This window comes from Salvia splendens, chromosome 6, assembly GCF_004379255.2.
Source record: "Salvia splendens isolate huo1 chromosome 6, SspV2, whole genome shotgun sequence".
In the NCBI taxonomy this organism is placed as follows: domain Eukaryota; kingdom Viridiplantae; phylum Streptophyta; class Magnoliopsida; order Lamiales; family Lamiaceae; genus Salvia; species Salvia splendens.
Window position 1 is genome coordinate 28,996,779 of NC_056037.1, and position 13,122 is coordinate 29,009,900.

The 13,122-nt window shown below is 43.2% G+C and overlaps 3 protein-coding genes across 5 annotated transcripts; 2 read left to right on the forward strand and 1 right to left on the reverse strand.

The window, feature by feature from the left end:
* The first annotated feature begins 3,084 nt into the window (after positions 1 to 3,084).
* On the forward strand, positions 3,085 to 5,356 carry LOC121808245 (pre-rRNA-processing protein ESF2-like). 2 transcript variants are annotated; one of them, XM_042208637.1, is made up of 8 exons: positions 3,085 to 3,252; positions 3,388 to 3,678; positions 3,855 to 3,918; positions 4,068 to 4,135; positions 4,437 to 4,526; positions 4,609 to 4,739; positions 4,850 to 4,963; positions 5,043 to 5,356. In XM_042208637.1, exons 2-8 carry the CDS (start codon positions 3,426 to 3,428, stop codon positions 5,064 to 5,066), a joined length of 744 nt encoding a protein of 247 aa, XP_042064571.1. In that variant the 5' UTR covers positions 3,085 to 3,252; positions 3,388 to 3,425; the 3' UTR covers positions 5,067 to 5,356. The 2 variants fall into 2 exon arrangements, with proteins under 2 accessions (XP_042064571.1, XP_042064572.1); XM_042208638.1 differs by having other exon boundaries at positions 3,394 to 3,678.
* LOC121808246 (ras-related protein RABB1b-like) lies at positions 5,323 to 8,095 on the reverse strand. Its single transcript, XM_042208639.1, has 6 exons — positions 7,941 to 8,095; positions 7,714 to 7,853; positions 7,437 to 7,519; positions 5,931 to 6,135; positions 5,786 to 5,854; positions 5,323 to 5,681 (listed from the first exon to the last, which is right to left on the reverse strand). Exons 1-6 carry the CDS (start codon positions 7,984 to 7,986, stop codon positions 5,589 to 5,591), a joined length of 636 nt encoding a protein of 211 aa, XP_042064573.1. The 5' UTR covers positions 7,987 to 8,095; the 3' UTR covers positions 5,323 to 5,588.
* Positions 8,096 to 11,220: 3,125 nt separating this feature from the next.
* On the forward strand, positions 11,221 to 13,110 carry LOC121808243 (28 kDa ribonucleoprotein, chloroplastic-like). 2 transcript variants are annotated; one of them, XM_042208635.1, is made up of 3 exons: positions 11,226 to 11,628; positions 12,115 to 12,216; positions 12,605 to 13,110. In XM_042208635.1, the coding sequence occupies exons 1-3, from the start codon at positions 11,317 to 11,319 to the stop codon at positions 12,950 to 12,952; spliced, it is 762 nt and encodes a 253-aa protein (XP_042064569.1). In that variant the 5' UTR covers positions 11,226 to 11,316; the 3' UTR covers positions 12,953 to 13,110. The 2 variants fall into 2 exon arrangements, with proteins under 2 accessions (XP_042064570.1, XP_042064569.1); XM_042208636.1 differs by lacking the exon at positions 12,115 to 12,216 and having other exon boundaries at positions 11,221 to 11,628.
* Positions 13,111 to 13,122: the final 12 nt, after the last annotated feature.

Consider the following 13,122-nt stretch of genomic DNA (forward strand, 5'->3'; position numbering starts at 1 on the left):
GAAATTTCCCCCCAAAGGAACCTTGCTTTTAAGGATATATAGATGGGAAACCCACTTCTCGTGTGACGGTTTCCGCCCGGTGACACTGACACCCTTCCCTCCCAACCTGCAACAAAGGCCCAAAATCGTCGCACTAGGCCTAATCGCTACAAAAGAAAAGGTTTGATTAAGAAAGACTGATGTGACGATCACTAGTCTACCAACTAGGGCTGACAGTAGTCCGACCACCATGGATGCTCGGACACAATAAATTAATATGGTTTTACTTCACAAGGTTACATGCAAGTGGAAGTTTTGGCAGATTGCCATTTAACAAAAAAGTTGGAACACAATATTATTGACTATTGAGCACTCACAAAAGTGAAGTAAGAACATCCATAGTGGGACGGATGTCCCGGTAGACATCCCGACGGACATCCCAAAAACACCTCCTGTCACGTTATAAGGACATCCCACTACACTATCACGTCATAAGGACATCCCACTGCACAATGGCGGACATCCCCAAGGACATCCTGACGGACTTCCCACAATAATAAAAATTCACAAATTCACCAAGTTAAACAATTTACGGAATTAAAATTTCGACACAAATACGGAGAAAATGCAACCACTTTATTTAAAACAAAAAATATACATAATTATTAAAAAAATACATAGTTCAAAAAAATAACCTACAGCTTCGACAAATGCGGCCCCCGTCTCACTCCTCGTCGTCCCAGCCGCCAATCCGTCGTAATTCTTGAGCAGGGGTGGCATCCCCAAATCGCATTGCATACTGTCGATGACATCCTTCAACATAATCTTGTATAAGGGGTCAGTCGCTGAAAGCCACTTCTCCATGGTGATTAAAAGTAAATCATGTTGTTGTATGCGGGTGAGTGCGGGGAGCTCGGGATCGATCTGGGAAGGAGCTGCGGAAGGAGCTGCCGATTGGACCTCGGGTCCGGACCCGCTGGCGCTTCCCCTAGCCATCCGCATCGCGGACTTTTGCCCAACCGGGCGGCGGTGGCGGGATTGAGGGGTCGGGAACTCTGCCTCGGCTTCAGGGAGTTCGTGGAAACTGGCACTGCTGCTGTACTCCCCGGAGGGGTTGATCTTCGTCCACTTTGGCCAGCCAGCTTCAACACTCGAACTAAACTTGGCGGAAGTCTGCATCACAAGATAGACCTCCCAATTCACTGTCGGGGTACTGCTGGTGAGACAGAAGCTTCACATCATCGGCGGACATGCCGCTGGTTGCCGTGCGGAGGTTGTTTTGGTAGATGCCGACAAATCGGCTGAGCTGCCTCCTCAGCTGCTCCCACTGTTTCTGGCATTGCTCTCCATCGTGAGGCTTCCTACCGGGCGGTTTGAATTAGAGGTAGCTTCGGCTAATGCGCCACCACATTCTGTTGGTATGCTGGTTAGCCCCGACGTAGGGATCCTCGACTACACTGATCTAGGCCTTCGCCAGCGCGACGCACTCCTCTATGCTACAGATGGTCCTCTTTCTCCTGCCGGCTTCCTCCCCCTCACCCTCGGCCCCCGCCCCACCCCCGTTCCCCGCACCCGCAGACGAGGTAGTGGCCTTGCCCTTGCCCTTCCCTCTCCCTTGCCTATGCGTCCTCCCTCCCGTTGATGGCATCTCGGTGGGAGAATCCCTGACCGGAGATTACCCCAACTCCTCAAAAGAGAAAGTCTCGATGCCGGTAAACTGAGTCTCCAGATGAGTACTCTGGGGGAATCATCCGACAATAGATCCATGTAGGGGCGATAGACATTGTCCCCAGGTGATTGGGGGACCCCCTGCCTGCTCCCCCCTCAGTGGCAGGCATGCCCTGCCTCATCTCGGGCATCGCGGCACTCATCCCGGGCATTTGGGGCATCATCCCACACCAAGGGGGTACATATTGTAGTACCCGGGCATCATCCCTGCCATTTGGAGTTGGGGCATCATCGGCGCCATTCTGGGCATCACCCCGGACATCGGTGCACTTCCACCGGCATTTCCCCCAAATCTAACAGGAAAAGTCGGCGTTTGTGACTCGCTCGTGGCGGGGAATCACTATCGAAGTGCTCCATTTATCTTCTGAAGAAATGAAAGTAGAGAGAGAAACTCGTTAAAACAAGTGGTGTGAAAGAAATGAAGTTCAACGAGCCGTATATATAGAGTTTTTAAAAAAAATGAAAAATCGGGAAGTCCGTCGGGACGTCCGTCGTGTCAGCGCAATGGCGGACGTCCCCGGAATGCCGCAGAACTCCGATGTCCGCATCGCACGTCCGCGTCCGCCTCCATGTTGGGTAATGGCGGACGTCCGGCACGCCGGTCGGACGTCCGCCGGGACGGCCGCCGTTATGGATGCTCTAAGAACGGTGCCGGACGTCCGCCGGGACGGCCGCCGTTATGGATGCTCTAAGAACAAGATATTGCTCCTTTCCTTAGAAATACATTTCATATGCAAATCCAATAGATCCATACAAGCACATCAAATATTAATCTTGGAGGTTTCATCATTTTTGGGTGCAAAACGTAACTACAACAATTCAAATCAATAAAAGGATGCAAGAATAAAAATGAACTTCATTAAACTTTTGCTAGTGTGGACAAACTGAAGGCAAAGAAGAAAAGACAATGTTTAGATGAGGAACTACTTTTTTTCCAATAATTTTCATATTAAAATTAATCTTATTTCAATCATCTACATCAAATTCAAATTCAAAAAAGTATTAAAAAAATTCCATTTATCTTATACAATTTCAATCACACACAACTATTCAAAATGAAATTGATGTATCAATATTATTAACTATTTATAGTGAGGATAATTATTATTTAAATCACAATTTTTTATTTATGTATGATTAATTTCATAACTTTTGAAATTATAATATAAAATTATTTTATTTGATTTTTCTCAATTGTTCTATGGTAGTGAAAATAAAAAATGATGTGGCCAATGTAGCAACAAAACTACGTCAATTTTATATTTTCATTTATAAATTATGAACTTAATTAGTAAGTTAACAAAAAAATGTACCATAATAACACCACAATTAATTTTCAATTGTATTGAAATTATTTAAACCATAAATATATAAATAAACAACCCCAAACGCCAAAGCCCTAATTACCCCTTTTCCTTCTTCCTTGTATTTCCGGCAACACCGCCCCCTCACCGCCGGTTTCCACGGTAGAAAACCGCCGAACAACAGCCGTATTGCACCATTCCGCTCTTAGTTCAGATTTCTCTCTCTGTTTTTGTTCTCAAGGTAATTAATCAGCTCTAATTTCACTTAATTTATTGAGTGAAATTAGGGTTATTTTTCCATAAATGCACCGCATCTTCTCGGTTAGAATTTCCTTGTAGCTTATGGAATTCACCTTTTGTGTTTGTTGCCGTGTAGCTGCAGATTAAGAAAGCCGAAGTTGATTTTTTTTCACGATGGCGGAGCAGGAGGCGGCGGCAGAGGTAGAGAGTGTGCAAATTGGGGATGCCGCGAGCTCTGATGAAGAAGCTCTGAGGAGAGAGAGGCGGAGGGAGAGAAAGAGGAAGCGGCTATTGAAGGAAGCTGAGAAAGCAGAGAAGCGCGGCGTTTGCTATTTGAGTAGGGTTCCTCCGCACATGAATCCGTTGCGGCTTCGCCAAATTCTCTCGCAGTATGGAGAAATCGGCCGAGTTTTTCTCACTCCAGAAGGTCAGTCATCGCAGCTTCTGTTAAAAAAAATTCCATTAGCATTTTTGTTGAGTTATCATGATACAATTCCATAGCTTCTTATGCCTGTGTATGTCTGTGTGTGTGTGTGTGTTCTTCTTCATCAATTGATGCTGGTTTCTTATCTCTCTGTGTATGCTTCCTTCTTCTGTTTGCAGATGCTTCTAATCAAATGCGCCGGAAAAAAGCTGGTGGATTCAGGGGGCAAGAGTTTTCAGAGGGGTATGCTTAATGATTTTGCTTGTGGATTGTGTTTCTAATTCCTTTTTTTTTGCCGAGGGGAGGGTGTCGTAGCGTCCCTTCTTCACATCGGTGTGTCTTTGAACATTGCTCGTTCGAAAATTAATGGCTCCATATAATGTTTCTTGCAGGTGGGTTGAGTTCATTGACAAGAAAGTTGCTAAGAGAGTTGCGAGCTCGCTGAATGGTGAACAAATTGGTATGTCTGCTGATTGTTGTTATATGATTTTGTATCATAACTATATGCCTTTGAATTTTGTAATTTGACATACCACACTTGATAATTTGTGGAAAGGCCGAGATATTCACCAAATGCAAAGCAAAATTATAGTATTACTGTTTGAACTTTGATGGATGTAGCATGAATATGACTTGGTGGTCAATGTATATAAGTTGAGGCTTTACTAGAATAAAGTTATTCGCATAGGATATGTATGTGGCGTATTTGTTAGGATTGCAGTTGCCCATCACGGTTTACGTCTTCCCCTGTTTTGGTTTAGGTGGAAAGAAAAGGTCGTCAATCTACTATGACCTGTGGAATATTAAATATTTGAGTAAATTCAAGTGGGATGATCTCAAGGAGGAGACGGGTAATGTGACTTAACTCTCCTATTACCTTAACGTGCTCTGCCTGCAAGAATGAAATGAAATAACCTGAATAATGTCATGTAGAAATAAAGAATGCTACTCGGGAGCAGAAGCTGGTGTTGGAACTATCCGCCGCCAAAAAAGAGCGAGACTTTTACCTGTCTAAAGTTGACCAATCTAAAGCAATTAGTAAGATTGGTGAACGATTGAAGAAGGTAGTGACACAATGCATCTCTTTGTTATATAAACATTCATAATGTTTTCAGGCTGATTCCTAATCGGCATATCATCAACGATTAACACTTGCATTTGTTTCTCAATGCAGAAACAGAAGATTGAAATGGTACCAAAAGTAGTCCGCCATTTCCCTCAGAAAAGACCAGCTGGGAACGAAGCCGGAGAGAGCAAGGGCCAACTATCGAGGGACATCTTAGCAGGAGTGAGTGTAATTTCTTTCTCAATTATTTTTTATTGTATGTGGTTGATGTTTATTTAGAATTCAAATGTGAATATTTCAGGTGTTTGGTGGCTCATCCTGGTAGACTTTAACAAATCGACAATCTTTTTGCGAGGTATCGTTCCCTCAAGTGCAGTTTTGGAGGTTGCAAGCACTCAGAGTTATGTGTCATGCTTTGTCATGTTAGTTGGTCTTATTTCTTTTATTTTATGTGATGTATCAAAAATCTGTGTTACCCATTTATTGCCAAAAACATAGGACATCCGTAGGGATGGCAAATCTTGAGTTTTGGATTAAATAACACTTTGTATTCTCTTTTGGTCTCTCTTGTCAATCAAGAATTATCTAGGAAGATGTGGATAATATTTCTATAAATGCTGCTTCAGTTCAACAAATACCTTATTAATTGACAACGACATATCTACGAGATTACATCTTGATGGAAGCAACATACAATGATAATTGTAAGTGTTAGTGTAGCAGCTGGTTTCATTAGAGTTCATTTACGTGGTGGCTGACTGTACAGTTGTAGAAATATTTCATCAAAGCCTATTACAGAGGCACAATAGTTAAATCCACAATTGCTATGATATGCTTATATCCACAATCAGCTGCAGCATCCACCTCGTTCAGCTACAGCTCCATCTCTTCCGCCTGCTGGACCTTGGGTGTGTCCGTACCCAACTTTGATACCTGATGACTGCAATTTCGTCGAACACATCCTCTAGTTAGCTTTCATATTAAACTAAATCGAGCAGGCTACATATATCAGATGATGCAACACAACATCAATCAGTGACTAACCTCGTTGGACACGTCAAAAACACCTTCCTGAATCTTCTGAAGTATCTTGGTGGCAGTGTTAGTGAAAGCCTAGACAGAAATTACAATAAGAAGAAAATGGAAACCAGAATTACTATCATGCATATGGCAGAAGGTTTTGAAGCACCTCTTCTACATTTTGCGCTGTTCTTGCAGATGCCTCCAAGAACAGAAGTCCATTTTCTTTCGCAAACTGCTCTCCTTCCTCTTTGCTTACTGCTCTCCTATGAGCAAGATCACTTTTATTCCCTACAAGTATGATTGTCATATTTGGATTCGCATGCTGCCGAGCATCTTCAAGCCAGCTTGCTAGGTGATTAAAAGTCTCCCTCCTAGGATGTAGTTTGTATTGTACTAATAAGTATTTGAATGGAATACTATAGGAAAGGAAACAGTAAGGGCTCGTTTGATACGGTGGTTGGGTTATGCACAGATTAGATATATATGTTATTGGGCCTATTGGGCCTATTTCCCTACTCTAAAAGTTAAAGAAATAAACAAATAAACTATTACTCCTATTCCCTACTCTTCCTACACGTACACAGCCATTCCACTCCTATTTTCTCTCTCTTTGTGTCATCTTCTACAATTCACAAAACAGAAACAATCCAAACCCCCATCTCTTTTTCCTAAACTTTTGTATTATCATTCTCAAAACTCTCTCTTTATGTGACAAAGACTTCCACCTCTCTCTCTAGTTCTCAAATTGGGAAAACAAAGCCAGCAGCTCCATCTCTCTCATTCTGTTGTCTCCGTTCACACACCGCATTTGTCACTCTCACGCCGGGCGTCCGTTTGGAGTCCCGAGAAGAAGGTGCGGAAGAAGGAGGAGATCGGGTGGCGCGACTTGTCGGCGGCGGAGGAGGCGGAGGACGAGGAGGATGAGGTGGAGGAAGGATCGTCGTCGGAGATCACGCAGTCGACGCGGACAACGACGTTGTCGACCTGGGGAACAAGCGAGTGGAACCGCCTCGAAACGACGCAGCATCGCCCCAAGTGCTTGACGTCTCCGATTATATTGAAGATCAATAGGATGAGCGAGTCCGGCAACCGATCGAAGTCGTCCACCGCTCGGGGGTGGATTTTCCGGCTTAGATCTGCTCCAATCGAACCCATGGTTATCGGAAACAATCAGAGATCCTCCGCAGCCGTAATACCCCCAAAAATTTGACGGAAAATACACGAGAATCGGAAGGTAATGGCGATGGGGGAATTAGGGTGGGAAATTTGGCGGAAAATACACGAGGGGGGTTAGTCGGAGGAATTAGGGTGGGAGATTAAGCAGGTGGGTGGAATTTGGGGGAAGTGAGAGAAAGAGGAGGAAGAAGAGAATGGCGATGGCGAGCTGTTTTGGTGTGTGTTGTGCGTGTTGGGCTTTTGAAAAAAACAAGGCCCATTATAGTTTTATATCAAACACATGAAATATTCAGATATATATCCATATTTGGGCTTATCTTAACATAACCATAGTATCAAACAAGTCCTTAAGTATGGCTAGGACAGTCCAGCCAAACATTATTTACCCTTAATTTACTGCACAGTCTGCACTCGTATTATAAGCTAGCACGAACATGATCGGATATAACGCTAATAAACGAGATACAGAGCATATCATTGTACTCTACGGCTCTACCTGGCGATGTCGTAAACCAAAAGTGCACCAGCTGCCCCTCTGTAGTACGATCTAGTGATCGACCTGAACGACTCTTGACCAGCCTGAACAAAGACTTATACTATAAATGAGCAGATTTCAAAGAAAGCCAGAGTCACAAATCAGAATCTATAATTACATCTCAACAAACACTCGCATGAACCTCTCTCTAATAACACATCAATCAACTCATTCGTGTATATGAAAATCAATTTAATCAAATTAGGGCAGGAAATTGAATGAGAAAAGCAAATGTTACAGTGTCCCAAATCTGAAGCTTAATCGGGCGGCCGTCGATAGTAACCATCCGAGCGCCGAATTCAACTCCAATTGTGAGATCATGCACTGGCTGGAACCTCTTATCCGTGAACTGCAGAAGCAAACACGATTTGCCCACACCTACAGATGCATCGAAATCCAAATTGAGCTAGGGTTTAACGAAATTGGGGGAAAACACAGAAGCAGATGATTGAGTGAGCTAGCTACCTGTGTCGCCGATGATTATGTACTTGAAGAGGTAGTCGTACGACATTCTTCTCCAACGACGGCGACGCTGCGGATTGTGGAGCGGAGGAATAGTATTCTTTTCCTTAGCGTCGGGTTTATGTGGATTCCGTGAAAGCAATCAACAACGACGCTTTTTGTTTACGTTTGTAAAGAAGAAGCTAAAATTTAAGTTTGGATAAGGGCCTCCACAGTGGGACGGATGTCCCGGCGGACATCCTGACGGACTTTTCAAAAACACCTCATGCCACGTCATAAAGACATCCCACTGCACTGCCACGTCATAAGGACATCCCACTACACAATGGCGGACATCCCAAGGACATCCCAAGGACATCTAAAAAAATAATAAAAAAATCGGGACGTCCGTCGTGTCAACGCAATGGCGGACGTCCCGGAAAGCCGCTGAACTCCGGTGTCTGCAGCTGACGTCCGTATCCATATGCATGTTGCCTAATGGTGGACGTCCCGCGCGGACGTCCGGCACGCTGAGCCGACGTCCGCCGGGACATCCGCCATTGTGGATGCTCTATGGAATCACAATGAAATGCTGCCTAATACAGTATGACTAGAATTACTACTTATCCTTCGGTCGTGAATAGGAGTTTCATTTTAGTCTGTTCCCGTCACTTCCCGTCACTGTTCATTTTTACTATAAATGGTAATAGAGTCTCATATTACACTAAATCATTCCACTCGTATTTCATTTAAAATTAATATATATACATGTGGGACCTATATTCCACTAACTTTTTTCCATCCATTTTTCTTAGCATTTTTTAAAAACGTGTGCCGCCAATAAATGAGACTTCAAATAGCGAATGGAGGGAATATACATTTTTTCCCACAAAATTTAATAAATTTTATATAAAGATTAAATAAAGAAATGATAATTATATAAAAAAAATAATAGAGATTTGTTTGTGAATGCATCTAATCAGAATTACTCCCACTGTCTCACAATAAAAGTCACACTTTGTCATTTCGGCCCGTCCCATAATAAGAGACACATTTTATTTTTATCATAAATCGTAAATAAGTCTTACATTCCATTAAATCACTTCACTCACATTCTATTTATAAAATCAATATAAAAAAAATTGACTTCATATTTCATTAACTTTTCCACCCCATTATTCTTTACATTTCTTAATGTTTTATTTTTCAATATATTCGTCTGTGATTTGGAAATTTATTTTAACTTAGTACAAATATTGAGAAATTATTTAACTCTTTTGTAGTATAAGAAAAATAGGTAGAAATTTTTTGATAAATACTATAAGTTTCATTTTTATACTATAGGAGTACTTCTTAATAATATTTTAGTGAATTATAGAATCTTTACTAAGAGCATCTCCAATGGCGGACGTCCGGTTGGACGTGCGCGACGGGCGACCGGGACGTCCGCCATTGTGACAGGGGAGGTCGGATACGGACGTCCCGTGAGGACGTTGGGTGTCCTCGGACGTCGACGCGACGGGCGGGCTTCCGCCATTGTGGCGTGGGTCGGACGTCCGATTTTTAATTTTTTTTTAATTTTTTTTAAACTCTATATATACGGCTCGTTGAATTTTATTTCATTCGCACCACTTGTGTTAACAAGTTTCTCTCTCTACATCTCTAATTTCAAGTATATCTAGAATGTCTAGTAACAGTGATAGCGAGAATGAATTGGAGGTCGCTGTGAAAGGTGCGATGGATAGGCTGCTACAGCAGAGGGCGCAGCGGCAGCAGCAGGCTGCGGTACCTCGGCCGATCCATTTTCGAACTACAGTACCCCGTGACCACATTGCTGCACATATTCGGTTGTATGCAGACTACTTCGCTCCGCAACCGTGTTTTGGGGAAGCCTTATTCCGGCGACGCTTTCGGATGCATCGTCCGTTGTTTCTGCACATCGTGAGTGCTTTAGAGAGAAGATACCTGTAATTTAGGATCAGGGAGGATGCAGCTGGCAAACCCGGACTCACGCCCTTGCAGAAGTGCACTGTCGCAATCAGACAACTGGCGTACGGAGGCGCAGCCGACAAGTTCGACGAGTACCTCCACATTGGCGAGTCGACAGCCGTCGAGTGTCTGCAGAATATTTGTGCGGGCGTGAGAGCGATATTCGGTGAGCGGTATCTTCGGAGTCCGAGCCCCGAAGACTGCCAGAGCCTGATAGATATGCATGGGTCGGTGCACGGGTTCCCTGGGATGTTGGGCAGCATAAATTGTATGCATTGGGAGTGGAAGAATTGTCCCGCCGCCTGGAAGGGGATGTACACTACTGGCTTCAAAGCCAAGCATCCCACGATGATCCTAGAAGCTGTAGCTGACTACCGGCTGTGGATATGGCATGCTTATTTTGGAGTCGCCGGGTCGAACAACGACATCAACGTTCTCCAGTCGTCGCCCCTGTTCAATGCTCAGTGCGCGGGCGTTGGTCCCGCCATCAGTTTCGTCGCCAACGGCAACCAGCACAATATGGGATACTATTTGGCGGATGGGATATACCCAAACTGGCCCGTCTTTGTGAAGACAATCAAGCATCCGCTCGGACAAAAGAAGTCATACTTTGCGAGCCGTCAGGAAGCAGCGCGCAAGGATGTGGAGCGGGCATTTGGTGTGCTCCAGAGTCGATGGGCGGTAGTCAAGGGTCCTGCACGGCAGTGGTATATTCCCAACATCGGCGATGTCATGTACGCATGTATCATAATGCACAACATGATTGTCGAAAATGAAGGTGCGGAACTGACTCAGTGGACCAATGAAGATGATACGGGTGCAGGTCCAAGTCACGACATGGCCACTGCGAATGTGAATATGGGGGTACCTCATGGAGAGGTCGAGCGGATGCTTGCATTTGCCGACATGCGGCAAACAGATGCCCATGTTCGACTTCAGAACGATATTATCGAAGAGGTTTGGACGCGGAAGGGTTGACGTTGATGTTAGTACTTTTTTTTGTTTTATTGCTATGTAATTTTTTTTTCAAATCATGTATGTTTTTTTTAAATGAAGTTGTTAATTTTTCCCGTTCGTATTCGTGTTGAAATTTTATTTCCGTAAACGTAAATTGTTTTATTTGTGAATTTGTGATTTTTTTATTACGGGAAGTCCTAGTGGGAATGGCGATGGGAAGGGCGGATTGTGAAGGGGATGTCCTAGTGACGTGGCAGTGGGATGGGAAGTTCTAGTGACGTGGCGGGAGGTGTTTTCGGGATGTCCGAGTGAGACATCCGCCCACTGGAGATGCTCTAAAATAGAAAGAAAAAACAAAGAAGAATATCTGGTTGTGAGGTTTGTTATCAAACGCCAACCAATTTGTGCGATGGTTTGAAATTCTTATCTTCAACATCTCTCTCTCTCTAAGCAAATGAGTTGCGCAACTGCTTTCCACCTGAGATTGCTGGAATGCTGTTGCGCAGCAACTATTCCCAGAGCTTCCATTTCAAAACCTCGGTGGCAAATCCATTTCCCTCAGCTGAAATCCAGGAATTCGCGTATCAGAATCGTGCCATTAGTCGCTGGGACCTCCGATTGGGATGAAGGCCTAGCTGCTGCTACCGCCGTCGAATCGGAAAATGAGGAGGAGGCCAAGCTCTTCGTCGGAAATCTTCCTTACGACATTGACAGTGAGAAATTGGCCCAGCTTTTTTATCAAGCTGGAGTCGTCGAGATTTCTGAGGTATCTACTTTTTTACTGCTTCCTTTTTTTCATTCAATCATTCAATTCGTTTTTTAGCCTAATTTCATCTATGTTTCATAAAACTTATCCAAATTTCATGGAAAAACATTACTCCTTGTATGGGAAAAAATTGAAAAGGAAAGAATTCTACCCTTTTATAATTTGAATAGTAGTACAACTCTAATGTGGTACTCCCGGCAATGGATGCGTTTATTTTCAGCACGTGATTTAAGAAAAAATTGTGTTAAGTGAGTTAAATAAATGAAAAATAAAGTATGAAATGAAAAAGATAGAGAGATTAAGTGAGATGAAATATGTTAACTTTTTACTAAAAATGGAAATGACTCAATTACTATGGAACGTACTAAAATGGCAAAATGACTCAACTACTATGGAACACGGAGGAAGTATTATACATGTGGGTCATTAATTCCATCAAAATTGTGATTTGGGGTGTGAGCATCTAATCAGGTGTTGCTAGTGTAGGTGATTTACAATAGGCAAACTGATCAAAGCCGGGGATTTGGATTTGTGACGATGAGCACGGTGGAACAAGCCGAGAAAGCTGTCGAGATGTTCAATGGCTATGTGAGTTTATTCACATCTAACTTCTACTAGTTGCTATACTACTCACTGCAGACGAGATTCAAATGTTTTCGTGGAGTCCAAATGTTCGTTTAACGCATGTTTGGTAGGGTAGATAACTCATCTAGGGATGAAATTCTATGAACGAAAAAGACATTTACTTTTCTTTGAGATTTCAGAATCAATTTCTATGTTGCTTACGGATTAGTATGCCTAACTAAATTAACCATTTTGGTATTGTATTTACTTATTTATCAAGAAATTCGTCAAGGTTTCCCATGTATGGTTAGTGGATGCCATGAAAACGTTGCCTCGTTCATGGTTTGAGGATTTATTCGTTATTGTCATTAGATATGCTTGGTTGTGACTATAGTTGTCACATTTTGTACAGGATATAAACGGGAGACTATTGACCGTGAATAAGGCGGCTCCTAGAGGTTCTCAGGCGGAAAGGGTTGTCAGAAGATACGACGAGCCTTCCTTCCGGATGTATGTTGGTAACTTGCCATGGCAGGTGGATAATGCTCGCCTTGTGCAGCTCTTCAGCGAGCATGGCAAGGTCGTTGATGCCAGAGTGGTATTCGACAGGGAGACGGGAAGGTCCCGTGGATTCGGGTTTGTGACGATGTCGAGCGAGGAGGAACTGAATGATGCTATAGCTGCTCTTGATGGACAGAATTTGGATGGGCGTGCAATTAGAGTTAATGTTGCAGAGGAGAGACCGAGACGCACCTTCTAATCCAAATCCACTATTTATTTATGTGTATTTTTTGTATTACTAACATTGCCTTTCTACATCTTCACCTCCAATTTTTGTTTTCAACTCTCTTCATATACTTGTCTAGTTACTCAATACGGATTGTTTTAATAGATGTGATGAATTTTTTTACGCTACTACCAAGTGAGTGC

Bases quoted from the DNA above. Each gene is read 5' to 3' on its own strand.
- LOC121808245 (XM_042208637.1), top strand. From the start codon at position 3,426: ATGGCGGAGCAGGAGGCGGCGGCAGAGGTAGAGAGTGTGCAAATTGGG. The intron at 4,136-4,436 runs GTATGTCTGCTG...GTTTTGGTTTAG, and splicing joins GCTGAATGGTGAACAAATTG to GTGGAAAGAAAAGGTCGTCA. The intron at 4,527-4,608 runs GTAATGTGACTT...AATGTCATGTAG, and splicing joins TGATCTCAAGGAGGAGACGG to AAATAAAGAATGCTACTCGG.
- LOC121808246 (XM_042208639.1), bottom strand. From the start codon at position 7,986: ATGTCGTACGACTACCTCTTCAAGTACATAATCATCGGCGACACAG. The intron at 7,854-7,940 runs GTAGCTAGCTCA...ATGCATCTGTAG, and splicing joins CATAATCATCGGCGACACAG to GTGTGGGCAAATCGTGTTTG. The intron at 7,520-7,713 runs GTAACATTTGCT...GTCTTTGTTCAG, and splicing joins AGCTTCAGATTTGGGACACT to GCTGGTCAAGAGTCGTTCAG.
- LOC121808243 (XM_042208635.1), top strand. From the start codon at position 11,317: ATGAGTTGCGCAACTGCTTTCCACCTGAGATTGCTGGAATGCTGTTGC. The intron at 11,629-12,114 runs GTATCTACTTTT...TTGCTAGTGTAG, and splicing joins GAGTCGTCGAGATTTCTGAG to GTGATTTACAATAGGCAAAC. The intron at 12,217-12,604 runs GTGAGTTTATTC...CATTTTGTACAG, and splicing joins TCGAGATGTTCAATGGCTAT to GATATAAACGGGAGACTATT.